The sequence below is a fragment of the Passer montanus genome, unplaced genomic scaffold (genome assembly GCF_014805655.1).
Source record: "Passer montanus isolate IOZ18808 unplaced genomic scaffold, ASM1480565v1 scaffold10, whole genome shotgun sequence".
Taxonomy (NCBI): domain Eukaryota; kingdom Metazoa; phylum Chordata; class Aves; order Passeriformes; family Passeridae; genus Passer; species Passer montanus.
The window spans coordinates 12552990-12577570 of NW_024356505.1; the positions used below are offsets into that span (position 1 = coordinate 12552990).

The window sequence follows — 24581 nt, forward strand, 5'->3', positions numbered from 1 at the left end:
ACTTAATTTAGATTTCTTTTGCCCTTTGTCACATACATTTACCTGTTTCTTCCTAGCTTTCTACTGAAGGAAAAATTAATTGTGACTTTCAAATAATGATGAAGATATTGTTGTGAGTGGTTCCTCTGGAATGGTGATCTTTGAGAAATCTGCCAAATAATTGTGAAACAGCTCTTCACATGCTGGTTATTCTTGTTACATTTTCTGCACAGATAATTCTCCACTTAGGAAGAGAATAACACTTACGTACAACCTAAATGTGTTGGGAGGAAAAACCCTAATAACTCCAAACAGGGACAAAGTTAGATATGTGTTCTTGGAATACATGGAGAAAGTTTTATTTTGGATTTGCTGTTGTCTATTTTTTCTGTCTTTGCTTTAGCCCACTGTGAGAACAGGTGATTTTTTTTTGAAGGTTTATTTTTATTGAAGGTTTATTTTCAAAGTTTGGAATATAGAGTGCAGTGTGTCTTCCTGAAGTTATACTTTGTATTTTCACATTAATGGACTTTTAAATGCAGATTTCCTGATGTGAGAGAAAACAAGCAATGTATGCTTATTCTTCCTGGGATAATAATTTCTTCTCTATTGGAATGGCTGTCTTAAATGATCTATATTTTCCTACAATAATTTAAAAAATTTTGGTGGTTTTTAGAGGCTTTTTTGTTTTGTTAATCTGCTTTGAAATTTAAACCTGTAATTTCTTTTACCTCTTATAGGTGCTGGATAGTTTGTTAGCTCAGTATGGAACTGTGGAGAACTGTGAGCAAGGTACTGTTTCTACTCTCAATTTGCTTTTAAATTTGTAGTGGGAAGTGAGTGCACACTGAACTTATCCTCCTTCTGTTGCATTTTGCTTTCTAGTGAACACTGACACGGAGACTGCAGTTGTAAATGTAACATATGGCAATAAGGACCAGGCTAGACAGTAAGTATCTTATTTAGTTTTTTCTGTCATCTAACTTGCATTTCATGTTGTGACTTTATATGAGACTGCTTCTAATCACATCGCCATTTTAACAGTAAATTAAGACTTGACTTTTAAGAAAGTATGGTGTAATTCACTTTAACAATTTTTTTAATCAGCTTTTATTTCATTTTGATAAAAAGTGAACACTCTTGCAGTGTTCATTGTTTTGTGTCTGTTTCTTAACAAACCATCATAGCAAAAATAACTGGAAAAAAAGAAAGAGGGTAGCTGCTAACCAGAATACAGGGCTTTTTTATTAGAAAATGTAATGCTGCTTTTAAGCACACAAAAGGTGTAACCTGTATACCCAAAATTATTTATTTGGTATTTTTAAAATTTAGGCCACTTATTTTATGCTTGCCTACATCTTCTGTAATTGAGAACTTTTAATCTAGATATTTAAAATTTAAAAATGTTTTACTTAATAATTTTGTGCACAATTTTCCTTTTAAAAAATCTGTATTATGTACCATGCTAAAGGTTTAATTTTGCTTCTCTACCACAAAAAGAGGACTTGTGTGGTTCATAAGTTTTAACCTGGTGACATAAACTTCCTCTCTTTCTAATGATAGCAGGTTGAACAGAACCAAACTCATGGAATAGCCTACAATGATCTTTCCATTTTAACTTTGAAATTTCTGCCACCTTGTGGCAAACTAAAACCAGCATCTAAGATGCAGAGTGTGCTTATGGTATGCATTAATTCAAAATTACAAATGAAATAATATTTGTACATATAATTAAGTAATTATCATCTGTGCGTAACTTGAATGCGACACATGTATTTAATCTTTCAAAGCATTAGGTTACTTGTAAATGTATTATAAACAAATGTGATGGGAAACTTGTGTCAGTGGCATCTCCTGTGTATGCTGGAGCTGAAGGAAGCAATGTTTTCCTTGAATTCACTGTTTAACTTTTCCCAAAACCTGAATTGTTCTAACAAGCTCTTCAGGTTCTTCTGTTGCTTTTACTTCTGTTGCATAGCAGTTAAGAAAGGCTGTATTTCTAGTTCTGAAGAAACTTACTGTGCAATGTTACAGACTAATACTGCACGTGCCAGTTTCTCCTTTGAAAGTATAAGGAAGTACTAAAAATACCATGGAAAGAAGTATAATATATTTTTTGAGCTGTCATCTGTGATGTGGGTTCCCAGACTTGTGCACTCCCTTCTGAAGACAAAAAAACCAGTTTCTTCCCCAACTTTAAGTGCTAAATTTTAAGGTGGATCCCAAGGAAATGCTGGCATAAGCAAAGACTGCAAAGAAGTGTCTAAGACAGTTTTTGCTTTTTCATAAGAAACCATGACACTGAGAACCTCTTGAGTTTGAAGCAGGCAGGCAAACTGGCATGCAGTATGGATGTTGTAGGGGAGCTGAAGCAGTACAGGTTGAATGATGGCAGTTTGGTTCCTTGGAGCAGGTAGGGAAAGTGGAGGAGCACTGACTTACATCTGTGAATGGTTTCACATGACACAGATGTTCTAAGCAGATGAGTCCATATTCTGTACAAAAAAATGTTAGCACAGAATGAGTTTGGGAGATGACTTTGCAACTGTTTAGAAACCCCTAGGAGAAGTGTCTAGATAAAGTATTTTTAGGGGAAAAAAACTGTGAGGAATTGGAATGAAGGCTCACTACAGGACCTGCATGTGTGTGGGTTTTCCACAGTGACTGCAGTGCTGTTTCAGTGAAATGGTTTTCCCAGACCTGACCTAGCTTTGCTGCTTGGAACTGGCTGGGGGGGATGGCAGTGGAGAGTGAGCAGCGTGCAAGTGCTGATAGCTGATAAAGGCAGTGCTGGTCATCCTGTGAAGGACGTGCAGTAACAAGAATTGACTTTGCAACCCTAAACAGCTTTTGATAAAGAGTCAGCAGCTGGTAACAAGCTTTGTAGTTTGGAATTCAGCTCTTTAGGGTAAATGGTGCTCTTTGCCATGGCTTTTGGATCAGACACCACGACGTGAAGATTTCTGTGCTGCCACATTCAGTGGGTCCCTAGTACTAACTGCACCTCTGCTGTACTTTTTGCAGTGCACACACTAACCTCACAGTAGTGTTGGCTGACAGAGCATGCAAAGTTGGCTACTTCCCTGCTGGATATCTGTACAGCATTGCCATGACTGTTGGAGTGTGCACTGGCAGTGTGTGGTGAAGGTGCTGTAACACAATCTGGAGATACATTTGATAAGCAGTTCTAAGCAAGTGTGGTATGCATTGCTTGGAGGACAGTACTTTTGAAAAAAAACTTGTGGTTCCACCCAGCTGGGAAGCTGAGCTGCCTTCTGTCTTGCAAATCTAAGTAGTTGTGGCAGAGGTTTTTTCCTCTAGGCTGGTACTACAGTTGTGGCATGTTCAATTCAGGTCTCCATCCAAAATTAACTTGGAAAATGAAAGCACTGAGGATTGCTGCAGTCTTTTTGAGAAAGCAGTCTTAGAGCACACAGCACACAAAATCTGAGATGTGCAGAGTTCCTGACTTCTAGTTGGGACAGAGGTCTGTGTCTTTGATCTGTCGTGGTGATGCCCCTTTCCTGGCTGGAGAGACACAGCCTGTCTTGTCAGGAAAAACAGGATGCTGCTTATGTGACCCCAGAGCCAGGGAGCCAGCATGGCAGATCAGGTACTTTTTGGCAGCCCAGGAGCATTGTGGAGGGGTGTGCAGAACAATGTGTGGGCCTTGGAAAGCCACCCTTTGCTCTCTAGGACTGTGAGTAGCAAAGAGAAGGCTGTACTACCAGGTCTGACACCACATCCCTCCTCTCCTCTCCTGCAAGCACTTGGGAGCAGGAGGGATTTGCTCCAGCTCTCAAATTGCCTCTGCTGCTCTCCTTCCCAGAAACTGGAGAGGGCTCTACAGAGTGTGTGCACTGCTGTGGCATGGGCAATGATAGAATGTTGTGGTGGGTTGTGGAATATTTGGAAGAGAGGAGAGAGAGTGAGGGACAGAGCCTGGAGCCTGTGGTTCACCCTGCAGAGCCCAACCAGCAGGTGCTGAGGCAGCTTGGGACATGCTTGCCAAAAGACAAGGCCCCTTCTCCTGATAGCTGTCCTTATGGCAACCAGCAGGACATGCTGGCTGTGTCCTTGTGATGTGCTGCCACCTAAATTATGGGTGCTGTCTTTAAAAGTTGTACCTTCTCTTTCCCTCCCACAAAGATTCCAGTCTGTATGAGAAGTACATGCTACAAGATTTAGCTCTACCCAGGATTTTGAAAGTCCACTAGTCCACCTCTTAACCAGAATACTTGCAAAAAATTTTTATTACCCTTTCAATAAAGGGTAATTTTTATTACCTTTTCACACATCTGTGTGTGTGTGCACAACATGTGTCCTTGAATGAATGAGGGTTCACATAACTAATACTTTTACATGCCATTGTGGGACAGGGCTAATGTTGCCATAGGAATGATAATACTGAAAATTCAGTGGTGTATTATAAGCTTAGGTTTTGTTTTGGCTTTGTTTTCAGAAGTCCTGGTGAAACCTATATTTTTATTTAATGTAAAAAAAAATTATTATGCTAAAGAAAATGTGCCATGTATGTCTTTTCATATGCAATTGTATCTGTTCAGGGATGAAAAAAGTGGTGTGTGTAAAAGCCACATGTGGGAGTGAAATATGTTCTCCTTCTATTGCTTAGTGTCATCATGCTATCAGTGGAAGAATGATTTCCAGCACAAGACTGTGCTTCTCCTGTAATAATTTATCTAGGGTGTCTAACCTGCACTAGCATTAAAAGGGAGAAGAAGGCTGGATGAGCATCCTCTTGCAGGGAGCTCATGAAAGGACAGTGGTGAGATGTCGTTTTGATGGGAAAAACTCAGGTGACTAATTTACAGAATATTTGTTTAAAGGTTTCATTTTTATGAGGAACTCTTGCTTCTGAGCAGGTGTCACATGAACATAAGCCAGGCTGCTATCCATCTTATCAGTGCATAGACAGTAGTTGCTGCAGTCTCTTAATGAATTCATTTTATTTAAAAATTCAGAACTATGCTAAAAGAGTTCTGTGTACCAGGTCTCGCTGGTATGTCAAATGGAAGCATTTTCCATTTTTACTAAATGTAAATTTTGAAGGATGACTTCAGGGAGGAGGACACCTCTTAATGGGACAGGTAACTGAATTTTTCTCCATCTTTGTCTTCACTGAGTGAGTTTTTAGGCTTTTAGCCTCTGTGTAAAAGATGTTTTGCGGGTTGTTTCAGCAGTGCTCCCTGACAGATGTAGTCTGGGTGGTCTTTATTAGCTTATGCTCGTGGAAGGAGACTCTCCCAGCACTTGGGAAGGCAGAGGTCTTTGTGGGAGGACAGAGGTGGAGTTGCTGTGTTCTGGAGCTCTCAAGTCATGAGAGGAGTATGTGCTTTACAGAAGGAGCTCAGTGTAAGCTGTTTGGTGGACTGTAGCAATGACAATAGCTTTGCCTAAACCAGATGCCCCTAGTGCTGTGACAAGCTGGTCACTTGCTTTCAGCTGAGGCTCAGCATTCCTGTGAGAGCAAGGCTGGCTCTCCTGATAGCAAGTGCTGTCCTAGATGCTGTTCTACAGGAATTTTGCATCCATCTAGAAGACAGTTCTTAACCGCTTCTCTTCCTGGGTTTTCTTCCATATCTGTCTCCAGCCCCCAAAGCAGTGCCTAGATGCCTCTAAAATTGAGCTTGTTATGGTGTTGAAGGGCTGCTGAATCATCATATTGCCTAATTCTAGCCCTATGTTTTGTGCCACAAAATTGATAAAAATTAGTCCAGAACAGCTGAAGAAAAGCGTATGACAGGATTTTAAAAGCCTAGGAACAATTGTGAAATATTGGAATGTGAAGGCCAGAATTAACAGCCAAAGGGACCTTTCAAAAGTTGTTTTGTTTTTTTTTCTCTCTGTAAGAAATGCACTAGAACAGTGTATGTGCTACATCCACTGCAAATGTTATCTTGGCATTCCACTGTGTGTACTCAAATGGGTGTAGAATATGGAACCACGTACCCAGGAAACATCAGTTCCACAAAAGGCTTGAGAGATCAGTATTTAATTACTGATTCTTCTTTTGACTTCCCATCATTTGAATAAGTCAAATTATACAACAAGTCAGGCTGTAAAATATGGAGAACTCAGTGACTCACAGGGTGAATTAGTGTGTTATTTTTCCATGTCATCATATGGCTTTGGTGGCCAGAGATTGTTCACTACTGACATAATTAATTTTCCACAATGGCAAATGAACTTTTCTCAGTTTTCTTTGAATTTAAGGTACTTATAGACATATGTAACCATTTAGCAATTTATAAATTGTTATTAAGAAGAAAAATTCCAACCTTCTTTCTAGGAAAGGTATGGTGCACATATATGTGTATATGTATGTGTGAGGATATACACATACTTGTTGCTGTAAAGTGTTTTTTGTGAAAGCATGATAGGTATGAAGCCTGGTTACAAACAATAAGCCTAGTCTTTCCTTGCCCAACCACTTCTAAGGAAGAGTGAGAAGTCTGTTGCACTGATTTACTGTCAGGTTTTTTGTTGATGCTGGGATTCTGGTCAAAGATGTTTTAAAGCCAGAGGAGGCTGACGCATTTTGGGAAAGAAGCAATGTCTGAACTTGTCAAATGAACGTGTGGAGGGAAATGAGTTGGGATGGACGTTAATCTGGAGCCTATCAGCACATTTGCAAAATTGTTGGTGTTTATCTCTCCAGCATCTCGATGTTTGAGTCCAAGAGAAACAGGGCTTGTGCAACTGGATGGTCTGGCAGTGCCGTTTCCCTTCCCCGTAGAAATTCAGCTTTCTGGTTGATTTTAGTGAAACTCAACCTAGAAACAGAGGTCATGGATATTTGCAATGAACAAGAAATTAGCATGTTCAGGGTGTATAAAAAGGAAAGGTCTCAGACCCCTTTTCCAAGTAGGATGTCCAGAGAGAGAGACTTGAGTGAAATGCCTTTCAGACATTGGAAATCTATGCAGAAATTAAAAATCGAGACAAATCCATAGAAACACAAGTTTCACTAGTCTGCTCACTGCTCTTCCTGTTTTGTAAACATGTTTTATTGTGTAATAAAATGTTCTTCAAAGTCCATGGAGTAAAAGATTAAAAATGTCAGCTCTGAAATAACCTCACCAAATTTTAATCCAGCTCGTTTGCCACTTACTCTAAAGGATTCTTCTATTATGGGAGTAATTACACTCCTGGCAATTCCCAAAGGACCTGTGTCTCATTTGGTTAACGGAAGTATTTAATGAACAGTGATCAGTTATTCAATATTTTGCTTTCTTTGTTCATTGGCATTGCCTTGGGCCTTATTTATTATCAGCCCTTATTAAACATTGTTCCAAAGACACAAATTACTTCTTTTCTCATAAGCTCTTTACTGTCAGACTGGAGTATTTTGAGGATGCTGGCTCAACCCCAGGGATATGAGGGACCTGTTATCCTTGGTATCCAAATACCACTTCTTAACTGGGCTTCAACAGCTGCTTGTGACCCAGACTGTCAAATGGGACACCCAGGAGACAAATAGTATTTTTCACTTGCTGCCCTTGAAAATGTAGGCAATTGGCTCTCTTCATCCTTTATCTCTGCAGTAGAGGCAGGCATAAAAGTGTTACTGAGGCTAATGTTTGGTAAACTGGCAGCAGTGTCCTGCAAATGTGCATGAATGGAGGAGCTGGGTTAAGTTTCTGAATTCAGAAGCCTTCTTCCAAAGCGTGTGGTTGTTGGAGCTTTTTAATGAAAATATTGCTGAGTTCTTTAATAAAAGATGGAGACTCCCTCCCTCCCACTATGGCCTTTAATTTAAATTTTTTTCTAAAGAAAAATCTGTCACTAATCTTTGGTCCAATATTAAGTTTGGCATTTATAAACTACAGTGCATATTTCAGTGATCAATATATTGCTGATAATCTGAATAGTAATGTTTGTAATAATAGTTGTAGTACTGGTACTAGTAATGTTGTAGCAAAACTTGACATGCCTTTTTGGGGCAAATGTGTTTATTTTATACCACTGGTTTACCAATGTGTTGCATGTAGCTTAGTTGTCCCTACTGTTTGCTAGCTATTTAGTCTTATTGACTCTATTCTGTTTGTGAGTGGAAGGTATTCTACCTTCTGTAAATCTGTCATTTTTGAGTTGAGTTGTTCTGCTCCTGTGAAGAGGAGACCTAAGAGCACCTTTAGACTTGTCCTTGGTTAGAAAGAGGGACAGAGCAGAGGGAATGCTGAGTGACCAGGAGGTTTTCAGCATGAGGGACCATGGTGAGAGGGTGTATTTGGGCATTATCACTCTGTGATGCTTAACTAAAAGAACAAGAGAAGTTGAAACAACATTTTAAATGCTTTCTAACAACTTCACTTTCATGGAGAGTTTAACATAGACATGGGGCTTTAATTTCCTTGTTAACTTTTAAACCTACCTACAACATGACTAATTAGGAAGTTGCAATGTGCTGTTGCAGTCTAAGGGGCATTTCAGGTGCCATTGACTGGCTTTGAGTGTTTCCTTTCCTGCTGAGGTGAAGGTGCTCTCTTCTTTCATAAAAATGGTTTTTTTCATTCCTGTCACAGCTATATCAGTTATTGTGAAAGCTCCAGCCAAATAGCTGTGCTGGCAAAAACCCTAATGAAGGTGCTGTGATAGCAGCTAAAAAGTTTTCCCTCTGGTGCAGCTTTAATTCTATTTGGGAAATTGATTTAAATTAAATCAGGCAAAAGAATGCTTTTGAGTGTATAAGCTCTGTCTCCTGTGAGGTTTTGCTGATAGGGTTGGACCAGCAAAACCTTTAAAGTGCATAGAAGCCCAGAACAAGCAAGAGCTAACTTGTAGTTCTTAATACAGTGACTTTGTGTAATCAAAATCTTGGCTGAAGAATCTCAAATGTAACTTTTCATCTTGGAATGTGTTTTTAGTTTCACCACGCAAGTAAGAAAGGACAGAAGTCTGTCTGAAAATTGTCATTTCATACGGACCTGCATGTGCTCGTGGGACTTTTTTTAATCTCCTCTCTCCTCCCCTTTCCAAATAAACAGAGCAATAGAAAAACTGAACGGGTTTCAGCTTGAAAACTATTCCTTGAAAGTTGCATACATCCCTGATGAGATGGCAGCCCAGCAACCTCCACAGCAACACCCCCAGGGAAGACGTGGATTTGGCCAGAGGGGTCCTCCCAGGCAAGGGTCACCCGGCGCAACCACTCGGCAGAAACCACAGTCGGACGTTCCTCTGCGGATGCTGGTTCCCACACAGTTTGTAGGAGCCATTATCGGGAAAGAAGGAGCAACAATCAGAAACATCACCAAGCAGACACAGTCCAAGTAAGTTATTTTACAAAACTGATTAATAGCTTCAATGTTGTGTCATCACTTCTTGTGTAAAGAGGAGTTTGTAAAACTTCATTACTAATCTGAGTGGTCAGAGAGCAAATTAAGATAACAGAACACGAAATATTTTGCAATATTTATTTAAGCACTGGATTCTGTCCTTGATACGTGTTCAAATACTAGCTGAATTTTTTATTCCTCTCGAAAAGAGGAGAGCTAGCAGGATGGTACTCTGTTGGAGAGTTTTGCTTACAGATGTACTAATATGGGTCTGGCACAAAAAGTGAACCTGAAAGAGCTGTAATGTGTTGTTCTGGGGGACCTACAGTCAGTGTGGTGATGTACCCAAGTGTCCCAATTGTACTTCAAGTGTTTATTCTAGTTTTAGTTTGATTAGGGCATTTTTAGGATTTGTCAATTCAAATGTTGTCGATTCAAGATGTGAGGGGAAAGCCCTAAGCAAAGAACCTTTTTATCTCTCCTCACTACTTCTTACACCTTACACCCCTCTGTTTCTGGAAAATACATTTGTTGCTATCAAGTTGCAGACCACACCGAAACACAGATTAAGGAAATGCACGGGAGGCAAAAAGCAAGCTGCTAAGTGACCTAAGAAGCTTAGAGCACTGGGGTCTAGAGACGCTGGAAGAGATTGTTTCCAGTGTGTGTTAAATCCTACCCACAAGGAAGAGCTCAGCACAGATGCAGAGGGAGGTGGGGGTTCTTATTCCAAGAATTTTTCCTGGATACCCCTAAAAGCAGAGAATTAAAATGCTGCCTTCAGCAGCCCACTGTAGGAGACCCCAGCTCTGCAGCTGTAGCAGAGAGGGCCTGGGAATGAGCTGTGTGTGATTGGAATGAGGGAGGTTGGGAGCCTCAGTTTTGAGAGTAGTTAATGAGGACAAGGGACTCCTCTTTAATTACACCTCAACTCCCACTAAACAGACTTACCCCCCTCCCCAAACCCAGGATTATCATGATGCTCCTTCCAACCTCTCATTAGCACGATGTAACCCAGGAGACTATTTAGCATGTTTAACAACACAGGTTTAAGAGATTTGTGGTGTCCTGACAGGACTTGGGTGTAATTTTTCTATGGGTAACCAATTTTTCAGGTGATATATAAAACATTTAATTCTTGGACTGTAAAAATCCTGGAATATTGGCATAAGGAAAGCTTTTATATCTAGAAGAAGGGTGGGTAGAGCAGAAATAATTGCAGGTTGCTAACTTTACAGATACGTGACTTTGAGAATGATGTTTTCATTGGTTTGGGATTAAAAAAAAGGAAATTTCATCTACTTTCGTTTCCACCAAGGATTGCTAAGATGGGTTTCTTGGAAAATCCTGCATTGTGAAACAAAATGAGTTTTCAATACTTGAAAGAATTGCAAAAATAAAGGGGCTTCTTGAAAAGCAGCATGGTTGTTTCAGTTAGAAAACAGCTGTTACATGTGGAAGAGGGGCAAAAACAAACAGAGGTGGAAAGAATATGTGAGCTGCAGTTATTGGCAGGTAAAAGTAATATCCAAAGCATTGTCTTTATGCAGGTCATAACTAAATTTGTTAAATTCTTAGAGCTGCATAAACCTGTTGTAGAACAAAGCTAGTAGTTTCCGGGTGGTAGAGGGTACAGTAAAGGTAATTTCAGGATAAAATCAGGCTGGAAAAGAATAAGAAACTAGTCTTGTGGATGGATGCAAAGTACTACCATGCTACTTGCTAGCAGAGGAGTGCTAGGAAATTCTGCTGCTGATGTATTTAAAACAAGGTGGGACAAAGCCTCACTGTCCTGCAGCTGCACAGTCATTGAGTGGAGCAGTGGGGCTGGAGATGGGGCACTGGGAAAGCTTGAGATGTTGTCTTCAGGGGTGTACCAAATTTTCTGTCCAACAACACCCCTCAACACCTTGATGGGAATTTACTGAGAAAAGGAGATCCCAGTGTCCACAAAGGTGGGTTTTAGCATGTAAAATCAAGATAGGAGAGGCTCTTCATAACACACAAATTTGTATTTAGGGTATGTTTAAATAGTCATAAGCTTTTCAAAGTTAAACTACTAATATGTAGTCACTGTTAGCTCAAAATAAGTTAGTTTTATGACAGTTGGAAATACATAAGGTTTACCATAGAGTGTGTGGTTACAGTTAGTGTTTTTCTTTCTTTCAAGAATTGATATTCATCGTAAAGAGAATGCAGGTGCTGCTGAGAAACCAATTACCATCCACTCAACTCCTGAAGGCTGCTCAACAGCTTGTAAAATTATTATGGAGATCATGCAAAAGGAAGCTCAAGATACTAAATTGTAAGTAAAAAGCATTTCATTGTGGAAGCATTAAAAATTCTGAATTCTCACTGGCTCCATTTAAAGATGTAGTCTTTAAAGCTGTTAACAAGTGAATATTTGCTGTTATCCATATCTAAGTAGGTAAAGAACTGAGATATTTTACCTTTCAGGACAGTCTATTTGCTTAATTAGCCCCAGCATGCTTCTGTGATTTCAGTTGTTGTCTGGCTCTGATTTTGAGGTGAACAGGAGCAAATATGGAAGTTTCTTGAGCAACTGATAGCTTCTAGTTTGAGCGAGCATAACAAGTTGTGAGCCCTCACTAAAAGCTTGAAGATATATTCCTTCCTTTCCAAGAGCTCTGGTTACTTCAGTCTGAGCTTTATGTAGTTGAAGGTGTGTTGCAGTTAAGCTATAGGTGATAGTGCTGGAAAGCCCATTGCTCCTTGACTTATTCTGCATCCAGTTGTGGATATTTCAATGAAAATTGAATTCATGCATGACATGCATAAAAGCTTGTACTGTGGTCTCCAAAAGTCTCACTAGGTATAACTTCCATTACAGCACAGAAGAAATTCCTTTGAAGATACTGGCACACAACAACTTTGTCGGCCGACTTATTGGCAAGGAAGGAAGAAACCTGAAGAAAATTGAACAGGACACAGATACTAAAATCACAATATCGCCGTAAGTTTTTGGTGGCCTAATCTTTTGGTGACATGTCAAATGGCAGCAATGCTGCTGTGAGACCTTCAGATACAGAGTTTTTAGAAAAATATTCTGTGTGTTGAAGGTTGAGATAACAGCCCTTCAGAGGCCTTTCCAGCATATAAATTAAACTGTTACTTAAGATCAGTTAAATTTTATGTAAACAGTGAGTCTTCATTGTAAACTCAGTCAAGAGTAAGTTAAAAATAACGTAGGTTATGTGTAGCTTTTGTTAGACTATATTTTAAGTGTCAGTTGTTTTTAACATATTATACCATATGTAATGATGAGTGTTTGAAACTATAAGTCTGGTTCAGTTCTGAGCTATGTGTGAAAATGAGTGAAATTACTGATGTTTTAGTTTCCAGTATATATTAAATTTTTGGACTAGAAGGAAAGAAATAGAGCAAATAAATACTGAAAAGGTTATCTCCAGTAGAAGTTTTGTCCCACTTGAACACTTAACAGCCAAATTACACTATGTTGGCTAGTCTGCTGCAAAGTAATAACTTTTTCAGTCTGAGTTTGTGAGGGTAATTGAGACCTGTTCAAATTTAGCTGAGATTAAACAGGAGTTTTCACCTTTACTGGAAATCTGTAAATCACTGATTAGATTAACATCTCTATAGAAGCTTGGCAGTCAATAGTAGTTCTACCCTGGAGTAATATCTTCAGAGAACCTCCTGTTCTGAATAATGAATGCTCTGGCATGAACTTCCAAGCATTTGAAGGCATCCTGGATTTGGCTTTAGCCAGGAAGGGTGAGAATTAGGCTTACAGGCTGTAGGAAAGGGAAAAGGTTTGGAAGACACATGAAGATGTATGAAGAGGTGTGAATACATGCAGGAGACAAGAAAAGTAGTGCAGGAAATAGCTCAAATGAGGACAAGGAAGCTGGGAGTAAATGTGGCTCTTCAAAAAGAGGAAAACAAATTTGGATGAAAGCACCTGAGGCCTTCCTTAAAGGTGTGTAAGTGCTTATGGAATTAGTCTGAGGAAGAGAAACAAATAGAGAAAAAACACCTAAATAAGTGTGCTTCAAGAATAGATTTTGTAAGGCTAGCATGCTGTCCTGATTGTGTTTGCTAAATATTTTGTCTGCAAACAGTAAACAGATTGTTAATGCTAAAAGGGGAAAAAATGTGTACAGAGTACATGAAAAAATGGTCTTCATTCCATGAAATCCACTTGTCTTTATTGATGATGACACAAATAACACATTGTCTGTAAATAGCTGCAGAGTATTTTTTAATTTAGCGAGTTAAAGGTATATTTGCATTAAAATCTTGGCCTCAAGATTGTATTTGTCATACTATGCCTAAAATAGCCCCCTGAAGTCATCTGGTGTAATCAATACAAAAATGAGAGCATATATGCCCATTGATTTTGCTGTTTCTAACAAGTCTTTTGCATGATCTCTTCATTGTGGCTTTTTGGTAAGCTTGTCCATAAATTTATAGTAAGGCAGCTGGTTTGGGAAAGCGTTTCCTCTCTTCTCTGGGATGTTTCCCAACACTTTCCTTCCTGATGCAGTACTTCAGTGCTCATGCACCGGAGAGTTAAGGAGTGCTTCGTGGGTGTGTTCTGTGCCTGCCACTGCTTGGCTGAGCGGTGCAGGCTGCCACAGTGCCTGCTGTGCAGGAAGGCAAGGCCTTGTGTGCTGCTTCCTCTCCTTCCTGCACGGGCTTCCTCACGCCTGCATCGTGCTCTGGACTGGTCTTCACCCCTTTACCTTTCCTCAGTACGTGGCTATGCCACGGCTTCCCAGCGTGTTTAATCCATGTGATCACACTGGGTTAGCATTTGTTGCCAAATAGAGCACTGGTTTAGTGCTGTCACCCTTTCATTTTCCCTGAGGAGATGCTGGTGATGAGCAGCAAATGTTGACTTGCACACAGCTTTTCTTTTCCCCATTTTGAGGGCTTGGAGGCTCTCCTGCAGTTTCACTGAGGCTGGGCTTTTCTCCAGTTTCCTTAAGGAATACACTGTAGTTCTCAAGGAAATAATGATTTATGGTGTGTTTCAGGGGTGTCTAGAATGAGTGTCTGAAGCCTTCTCCCTGCTGGTAGTGCTGGTGTGGATGTGAAGGGGGACGTTTCTGCACTGCCCTGCAGCAGCTCTGTGTGTCCATGCATGGGATGGTGGCTTTGTTTTTTGCAGCACCTAAAAATGTCCCAGCCACCCCATGCCAAACCTCTCTGTGAGGGTTTTGTTGTGTTTCCCATGAGGACAGAGTTTCCCCAGCTTATCTGAGGACTGTATTTGAGCCCTGTTATGAATTGATACTACACTCTTTGGAGGGCAAATTCGACATGCTTGGATGTTGTTGCACTCAAATAATAAATCTGGATTATTTTCTTTGTTTGCTAATTAACTGTGCTTCTGTGTCGTTTGCAGATTGCAGGACTTGACACTCTATAATCCGGAAAGGACCATTACAGTTAAAGGCAGTATTGAAACTTGTGCCAAGGCTGAGGAAGAAATCATGAAGAAAATCAGGGAGTCCTATGAAAATGATATTGCTGCTATGAATGTGAGTTTCCTTAGGGTGTGGGCTCTTTCTGCGACTAAAACCACAGAGGGATTTTAGGTGTGAGGGACCCTGGAAGGTTGCCTGGCCCAGCAGTGGGTTTGCTCCATGTAGGCCACACTTCAAAGTTAAACCAGGTTGTGTAGGGACTTTTTTTCTCCTTAACATTTCCATGGATAGAAAACCCATAGTACTTCTGGGCAGCCTGTGCCCTGTCTCACTCCTCTCATGATGATTTTTTTTTTTGTCTTAATATCACATCAGATTTTCTGTTGCAGCCTTTCTGTTGCCTCATTTATTTGTGGGAGTGTGGGCAAGCCTTTTTGTTATTTATTTATGCGTGCTATTTTAATGGAAGATTTTTCTGGTTTATTTTTGAGTGGGGGAACTGAGAACTTTATTTAGACTGAGAAAATTAATGAGCATTTAACTTTTTTCTTGTTGCAAGAACCTGAAGCAGGGTGTGTTTATGCTGTTGTGGCTTATGTGCTCTGGCTTGCATGTTTTTTAAAGTAGTGATTCAGTCTCATCACATAAATAGCACAATAATGTACGGAAGAAAGATCTCTACTGTTTTTAATTATTTAATTTAAGAAGATCTTATTAAGTTTTTTTCTTGATATAGGTGATAAAGGCATTTAGCAATTTGAAGATGATTGGTGATTATATAATGAAAACAACATACCTCATTAGTTTGCCAAAGTATTACTAATGCATATTGAGAAATGATTGAGATTTTTGGTAGTTAGGAAAAGCATTGTATGTGCATGTGTTTCCAAATCTTATGGTCTAGAGTTAGAATGAAAATATTTTTTCAGTTTACAGTAGTCCTGACTTTTTAGAAATGTCTGTTATTCATGCTTATCCTATCAAGTGAATATTCTCCTCACTTTTCCCCCCTGCCTTCCCCACAAAGCAAATTGCAGTACATGAGGTGCTCGTGAGGAGCAAAGTATTCGATAGTGGTGCATTTGTGTTTCCTATAACAAGCAGGAACATAGGGTGAGTTAGAGACTGTATTGCTATTTGACAAATGTATGGAAAGTAAAAAAACTACCTCTGTTACAATATAGATTTTGAGGTTAGTTTGTAGTGATTATTAAGGTAGTTTGTGAGGTAGTGAAGTTTTGAGGTTTTTTGGTGTCTTGTGATTGACTTATCTTAGTGGCCTGAGATAACATCTGTCTCTCTAGCTGAAATATTTCTAAAGCATATTCATGCTTTTGAGTAATAATCTGGAAAAGGGTGCTGACAAGTTTTGTATCAGACAACAAATGCTTCCTACCACGTGATGATGCCAGTTTTCTCAGGTGTGGTCAAACAAGGGACATGCAACTTTATAGTTAATCCTTTCCCAGCAATTGCTGGAGGTATCTCACTTCATCTTTTGCAGGAGAGGGAGGATGGGGTGATAGTGTCACATATATATCCCCCAGTGTAAGAAAAGCAGGTCTTTGTGCATGATCTTTCTCTCGTTCTACAGGGCTGTCTTTCTAGTATAAAAGTAGTTTAGTATAAACTACTGATACATTTGTTCACTCTGAATGTAAATAGTACTATTATCTGAATTGCTGTAAAATTTTAAATGTGTTTTGATGACTAAGCTGTATCAAGTGATCCCTATCTGCCTTTCCTACTATGTGTTTTTAATGTTGTTGGTCTGTACATGTGTCTGGGAAACAGGTTTGAATGAGAGTCCTTTGGGTAATGAAAATGACTTTTTAAAAAAATAACATCCCAAAAGGTTAATAGCATATGCCAGGTAGGATTTTACCAAAGTTAATAACCAGGGCTCTAAATCTTAACTCTTCTACCATTTCAGCTTCAAGCACATTTAATTCCTGGATTAAATCTGAATGCCTTGGGTCTGTTCCCACCTTCTTCTTCAGGAATACCACCTCCCGCAGTGAGTGTTGCCTCCGCTGCTGCTGCTGCTTCATATCCACCTTTTGGGGTAAGGGAAGCTCTGATTCTGGATGGTGATACTGATCTCTGCAATGCTGCTGTTCAAAATTAAAAAGAATGCTGTGTTTTTTGCCTTTTTTGCCAGAAAATCTGGGCAAGGTGTTTTGCTAGCTGTGTTCTGTCATTTTTCTAAATGTTGTCTGTCTTCCTGTTTGCACACTGAAAATTATTTCATTTGGCTGCAGTTGGGAGCAGGCATTAATTGCTTTTCTAGTGAAATGCTCAGTGAAACTGGAAAATAGTGCTGCTTAGAAAAGTGTTAGATTTTATTTTATATAGAATTTGAATTATTGCAGAAAGAACACATAAAATAGCATTTCAAAATTGCTGGAATTGGCAATTAATAATGCTAGTCTGCAATTTTATTCCTTGTGATATGGAAGGAAAAGAAATGATCTCTTATCATGAAGTGGGGATCTATATGTACCTGAAATGTTTGTTTGAATGTAGCAGTTTTATAAATGTCCTGTTGAAATGCAATACTGCTAAATATATAGGATGTAAATTGTATGGATTAATCTCCAGAAAACTGTGACTTACTTGCCACTTTGCTCTCTAAAAAATACCTGAAAAAGTTTAATAGACTGCTACTCAGATTCTGTGCTGATTAGTAAACATAAATGAGGAATTTTGCTATGGAGCAGGTGACCAGAAAGCTCCAGAGTCTGTCTGGACTGAGAGGGTATTTTGTGTTCAAGAAAAGACAACCTCATTACAAGGAGAAGGTGGTTTTTCTCATCTCTTTCCTGTGTCTGACCCTGGTGGTTTTTAGCAACTCAATGCAAGGTGAATTTTCTAAACAATTCTAACAAGTCCCTTAAGATGTAGATGACAGAGCTTTACAAACTCTGCTGAGTTTGACTTCGTCCCTTCTTTGCCCAACAGTGACATCTAGAGAGCTAAGTTTGAGACTCTTCATGAACTAGAAAAATGAAAATGCAGCACAACACACTAAACTTCATCAAATAACTCCTATTATATTGTACTAAAGGGTAGCTGTGGTCTAAATATTTTTTTCCCAGAGGAAGAAGCCAAGAGAGTCTGTGCAAGGAGCAGGAAAAATTGCTTTCTTGTAGCATTGTTTGTAAGAATGAACAACTTTGGTGTTATGAATGTATCATGAACTATATTGAGTATAATAGTGGCTTTATCAGAAAAATGTTCTTCAGTGAAAGGTACAATAGAAATATGTTTACACTCAGTTATTTTACTGTCAATAGCAGAGCCTCCCTTTATGACAAATTCTCTCCCTCACAGTCCTCCTGTACTTCAATTGGATTGGCAGACTGAACTAAACAATACAGGTTTCTGCTTTAGTGTATTATAGAAAATGCTATCTCTGGTAACGAATTGCCTCAATTTTTTTCTTAATAGTTATTAGATGTGGTTTGTTAAAAGTCTATGATTTTCTTTATTGGTAATTATAAATTGTGGCTTTTCCTGTCATTTTACTCCAGACTTGCAGACTACTTTGCTATTCTTGAGACTCATACTGTAAGCCCACAGTTCTGTTCATCTCTTGGTTTATTTTCATTTCTTTCCCAATTTTTCCTCCCCCGTTGTGGTTCCTTTTGCTTTAAATATGCACCTAAACAGTGCTGAATTTGGTGGTTACTCCTGTCTGTTCCTCTGTTGCTAGTGCACCTTTACCCCCCAAATGCACCTTTTTTGGTCTGCTAAGATATCTGGCAGTATCCAGGTTTCTGGATATAGGATAATGGCAACATCTGGAAAAAAGCATTGAGAAACAAATGTCATTGTAGAAACTGTGCAGCTGGAAGGACCAGTGTTTGAACTCTCTAGCTTCTGTTTGTGCTCAGTGCTCTGAAATGGCTCCCATTCCATGCAGTCTAGATGTGTGACAAGCTAACATGCAGAAAGAAGGGATAAACTCACAGATTGGGAGGGTGAACTCTTAACAGATTTTGTGAAAGCTGGGGGTGGTACTGATACAGCCCCTGAGGCAGATACTAAGAGCTTCTAAAGCAAATGTATGAACAAGGGGAATTATCTCACCTGTTTGTACTTAAATGTGTTGGTATTTGGAAAAGAGCAGGTGGTTCTGTGGGCTTCAGGTGAATCAGCCCCTCAAATTACTTGGAGAGCTTGTTGCTCTCTGAGGAGAGAACACAAGAAAAAGTATGAGTCTATTCCTTTAATGGATGCATTAGTTTCCATTTTTAAGACTTTCAAGTCTTGTTTGGTATGATTTTCTGTAACTTTTGAGCTTTACTCTCCTCTAATTTTTTCCCCAGTAGAACAGTTTTTCAGACACTGATTGAATTGGTTATTGGGGCATTCACAAGTAGAAAGAGAAAAAAGTCTGTTATATTTTGAAGGAGAAATTGATACAATTTGAAAGGCTAAAGGTAACCACAGGGGGAGATCTAGGAGAACTCATGAGGGATTTAAAAACTAAAATGAAATCGGCGTATCTGAAAGAGGTTTTGGGGAAAGAAGGTCTTAGAAGAAAAATTAATGAAGAACTCCCAGGGAGACTTTATGTCCATTTATCTACAAGCTATTTTTTACCAAGCTCCTTATTTTGACAAAAGCATTTGGACAACCAAGTCCCTTCACCTTGTTTTCAGTCCATGTCCTTTTATGCTTGGGAGCAGGGGTTAGTGAATATTGAGGATATCCCTTTCAGAAAGTGGAAATCCTTTCTGAAAACACTGCTGGCATCAGGGTGTAAAGTAGTGTATCCTGCTTCTGTCCTGCTTATTTTTGTGTAGTGCAAATTCTGCCTTCTGCTCGGGGCTGACAGGGCTGGCTCTTCCTGTCTCCTGCAAGGTGTGCTCCCCAGCAGTTTCAGCTACACTGTCACAAGGGGCCTCTTGGCATCCAAGTGTGTGAAGCCTGTGCTTGCAAGCCATACAGTGAGCCTTGGGACACCCCTGTACTGTCTGAGGGTGGGTTTGAAGCTCTTGTGATATCTTTGTATGGACCTTTTCTTCACCTTATTGTGGGGATGGACTCACCTGGGGCTCTCCCTTGGATCAGAAGAATTAGGTGGATGAGTTTGGGCATTTGCCAGCAGGGTTTTCATATGGAGTTGATGGTTCATATGTACTACTTTCAAGTGACAAGGTGTGGCTGTGACCTTGTGTAGGACTTGTTCCCAAAGAAACTGAAGTGTCATCTTAATTATTGAAACAATTATCTGTCACATTCCTGCTGCTGCTTTTTTAACATGGGTGTAAAGAGGAAAAACCTGCACAGTAGACAGATCCAGGATTTTGTTACAGTGCCAGGGCTTAGCAACAGTTCTCAATGCTCATATACACAGCTGGAGCCAAGTGTTCCTAAAACATTCTGTACTCAGGAGCTTGGGGCTGAGTATTTAAATAGGTTTGGCTGTGTTAACATGCGTGTGATGCTTCATCCTATGCCTCTTCATGCAAACCTTTAAGACATTTGACAAGAGCATAAACATTGTTCTCCAGCTGCTTCAGGTACACTGTGGTATCACAAACTTAGGGAATGGTGATGTTATCAAACACTAATTTACATTTAGCTCCTTGGACTGGGTCACATTCAGGAGAATGATTTCCATGTGACTCAGAGACCTTACTCCATGGCGGTTAACCCTGATGTACAGCACCAAAGCCTCAGCTAAGTTAATCTAATGAGATGCAGATTGTGTCTCACTAATAATCTGGGTGCTGCTTTTACTCTTTGTCCTGCAGTGGAGTCCCCACAGGAAGGCACAAGTTGCCCTTGGTACCTGTCTGGTGACAATACAAACACACACACGGGCACATGGCATTGCACGTGGCTAACTGTGTCTGAGCACCACAACCAGGGCAGGCTAACCACCCATTTTCTTGGTTTTTTACCTATTGCTAGCAACAATTCTTGATATTGTAATTGTATAATTCATTTGCAGATTCCAAGTTCTGTCTGCCTGTTCAAAGCACTCATTTTGTGCAGTTGCTGAAAAGGGATGCAATGGGATTGCATATTGTGCTTCCGTTCTTGAATGTTCCTCTCTCTTCTTGCAAAAATCCAAGATCTGTTTGGTTTTTTCCTGGACTCCTAAAACACAAACAAATCAGAACATGTGAGAGTCGTTGGAATGTTTTATGGTTTGAGGAAAAAGTAGGACTTAAATGTTTCAGTTAAAAGTATTAAGAGCTAAAAAATTCTTTTTACTGTCAAATGGGCATGATTTTGCTCTTAATGATCCTGGTGATACAACCAAGCTAATGGCCTTTTTTTGACTGATCTGTGCCCTCATGTGACCATGTTAAGGATCAGTAGCCTTTCTGTGCCTATTTGTACCTGATGTCTTGTCCAGCTGTTTTGGGCCTGGAAAAACCACCACTTTGTGTTTATCCTTAAATCTTTCTCCTTAGCTGTGCACTTAAATGCTTGTGTGTGTTGCAGCTCTGACACTGCTGCAAAGAGCTCTGTTAGTCTGCCCACTGTCACTCGTAACAAATGTCATGACCTGAGCACCTGCACAAAGTGCTGGGATTTCTGTGAGGAGGAGAGTAAGGTCCTACAAAAGGGAATATCATCCATGCTTGTGTTTTCCAGAAGATATGTTGCCACCAAAAAAGTACTTTTAACAAGTATCCCAGCCAAACTGCTTCAGATGTAGTGTTGTACTGCTCAAAGCTGTTTTGATGGAGTTGTTGCTTCTGTCTTCTGAACTGTGGGGAGAATATGCACATACTTGTCTCTCAAGAATAGAATTTTGTTCTCATGCAACACTGAAGGTTTTAAAGCTCCAAACAAACAAGAAATCCTTATCTTGAAATCCAACTGTGTACAGTCATGCAATTAATACACCTGGCCCACCTACTGGGGTTAAGTGGGTTGCACCCTTCCTTTTATAATTGGAACTTTGCATGTTTAATTTTACATCCAACTGCATTTCTTTTGCAGCCTCTGGATCTGAAATTTGGCATCTCAAGGGCATGGGGGAAGAAGGGATAACCTTTGGAGACCTCATCCTGCCCTTGAATGCCCTGAAACAGGGTAGTAGAATTAATTCTGTCTCACGGCAGGTAAACTCAAACATAAAATAAGGTGTGAAGTAGAGAGCTTTTCTCCCTAAGACAAGTTCACACCAGCTGCTCTCCTTCTGTGAGGTCACGGAAGAGATACATGAACTTCTGCCCTGTGAAACTTGGCTAGAGTGAAGAGATGCTCCTCTGCCTGCAGTGGGACTGCTTTCTCTGCTGCCCTTTTTGGACACCTATTGTGGCTCCTTGAAGCTGTGCCTTCCCAGAAAAGCACTCTTTCTAACCTTTTCTTTAGCCTCACAGTAAACTTTCAGGTTATGTGATATGCATATGGGCTTCTAGGAAGAGACAGGGGGAAAAAGGAAAATTTTAAAAAAAACTAAAACCAACAAAACCAAAGAAGAGGTAGTTTAATACAGTAAACAAAACCAAGAAATCAAACCACCTTTTTCTGCTAACAAAAAAAAGTCTTGTACAGTTAGGCTGATAGGTTGCTTTCCTTTATTCTTTGTTGCCATCTCTTGAAGCTTTTTGTTGCAGGTGAGGAACATGCCAGTGGAAAACTTTCTCCTTAGAAGATGTTGTGGTCAAGAGAAAGATTCCTTCTTTACTCTCCAGTCATTTTCTTAAATAATAATAGTAAAGAAGACATCTTCTATATGGAATAGAAGTAAGAGAAGAAATAACTGTATTGTGCTTTTGGCAGGAAAGAAAAGTAATTTAAAATGAAAAATTGCTTCATTGAGGGCCTTCATTTGATGCCCTGAGCATAGATGACAAACACAAGGAAGAGGAAAATCTGTCCTATGTTTCCAGGTACTTTGACTCTTACTGGGTGAAGCTGGGCTCCTTTGGATGTCTGGGTTTGATAGGATTAGCTCGTGCAACTGTTATGTCTGATCTACCCAGAGGCAGTAATGTCTGTACATCTATGATGTGTGTAGTTGCAAGTGGCTTTGCCCTAATTTGCCCAGCTTGTTAAGCAGTAGATGCCTTTTGAGAAGCTGTCCTGCAGCCAAAAGAGGATGTGGTTTTGAGGGGGAAGAAGGATTTGCCAGTGTTTTTACAAAATGATTTTATATTGGTGAAATTAGAACCATACATGTGTAGCACATGCAATCTTGAGGAGGGCACTGTAGGACAACAGCACTGTCTGACAAAATCTACCTGCTAATTAGACTTCTTTTGAAGATTGTAACCTCAGTGCCTTGAAATACACCTTTACTGATGCTTAATTTCTTACATTCATTAATGATGCATTTTTTTGACAACTAAAAAATTTACCTCATGGTGTGTAACATTGTGGGATTGTTTTGCCCTGTGGAGAAAATGGTTGGTCTTCCCACTGTGCTGAAAGTCTCCTGCTTCTGCCATGCTGTGCTGGCTAGGATGTGTGTCCAGAGCAGTCAGACTATTCTGCCCCTGGAGATGGACCAACCCCTCGGCGAGGGAACTAAAAATGCAATTGGCACCATATAATGTACAAAGATCTGGCAAGTCAGTGGTAGTTTTTCAAGGTGTTCAAGTTTTTCAAGGAAGCCTCCAGTTGTTCTTAATAACTTCTTTTACGGTTCTACGGTTGTCATAATAGCAAATAGCATCACTAGTCATCCATGCTTTTTAAAATAAAAATGATTTCTTCTTTGCTGCAGGTTTGAATACTTGTGGAGATATTTGCAGTTTCTTGGAACAAGGGAATTAGAATTTGTGTTGGTTCCCTGCTTTTAGATTCTTATGAGAAGATTTCATTGGAGTTCCCCTTGACCATCTCAGACTCTCAGGCCCTAAGTACCAGGCTCCAAACCTTCTGAATGCTAAACTGAATGGGAAATTTAATTCCTTAAGGTGCCAAATATTTTGTTACTAGGGTGTATTGAGCTCCTTCAGGCCAGAAACAAAAGTAGGTCAAGTCCTCATTCTGTTATATCTGGCTCCATCTCTGGTTTGTTTGTTAAACATGATGGAAAAATAAGTGATCTTTGTGTTTACACAACCTGTTTTTCTGGCAGCTGTCATGGAATCTGAGAGCAGTGCCTTTATAAACCAGAGCTGATGAGTACCTGCATCTTCCAAAGCCACTGATTTCATGGGCAACTTCTATGGATTTTGAGTACTCATGTGACTGCTGTTCACAGCTATGGTTTTTGAAGTGAAAGTGTTTATATACATATACTTTTTGGTGGTCATACAGTGTTGCAACACTGAATACCTATGCTTGCTGCTTGTGAATGACCAGCAAAATTCCTGCTTGCATAGTTTCACAATCTGTTCCTTATGTTGATTTCTGATTTTGGCTGTCTGTTCTGAATAAAAGGTGGCAGATTGCTTTTTTTGGCATTGTGGCCAGTCAGATTTTGCAAAAACAAAAAGTTCATGCCATTTTCAGAAATATGTCAAACCAGTTCCTGCTTGTAAAATGCCTTATAACCAGCCTGCCAGAAAATGTTCCTTCTCTGCTTCTGTGATTTTTACTCCCGTGTTGCTAGCTAGGCTGTCATGTTGGAAAAACTTCTGATATGCGTGGTCCCTTTAGTGACTTCTAGTAGAACCAAGAAGATTCCCAGTTCAGAGACGATCGTGATGAAAAGTACTAAATTTGAGAGCCAAGGTGAGTAGTACTGAGTGAAATTATTTCAGTGAAATGATCTCACTTAAGGTACTGACCACTGTGTAAGAACCAGCTGTGTTTGAGTTTCAGGTATTAAAATGTGGTAGTCCCCAAAATGGAAATGTAGACAGGGTGGGTCATTCTTAGATTTTCAACCAAGAGGGGAGGACCAGCTCAGCTATATGAAGAGAGGACACTCACAATTTTTTTGGTTAATTGTGGGGAAAAGAGC

At 39.8% G+C, this 24581-nt stretch overlaps 1 protein-coding gene across 1 annotated transcript in view; it reads left to right on the forward strand.

Annotated features, from left to right (window-relative positions):
- IGF2BP3 (insulin like growth factor 2 mRNA binding protein 3) overlaps nt 1–24581 on the forward strand; it is a 111316-nt gene that overhangs the window by 67744 nt on the left and 18991 nt on the right. Inside the window, exons 7-13 of the mRNA XM_039712965.1 lie at nt 720–771; nt 865–928; nt 8988–9272; nt 11449–11583; nt 12130–12252; nt 14671–14806; nt 16626–16757. Coding sequence (XP_039568899.1) covers nt 720–771; nt 865–928; nt 8988–9272; nt 11449–11583; nt 12130–12252; nt 14671–14806; nt 16626–16757 — 927 coding nt within the window. The remainder of the gene's footprint in view (nt 1–719; nt 772–864; nt 929–8987; nt 9273–11448; nt 11584–12129; nt 12253–14670; nt 14807–16625; nt 16758–24581) is intronic.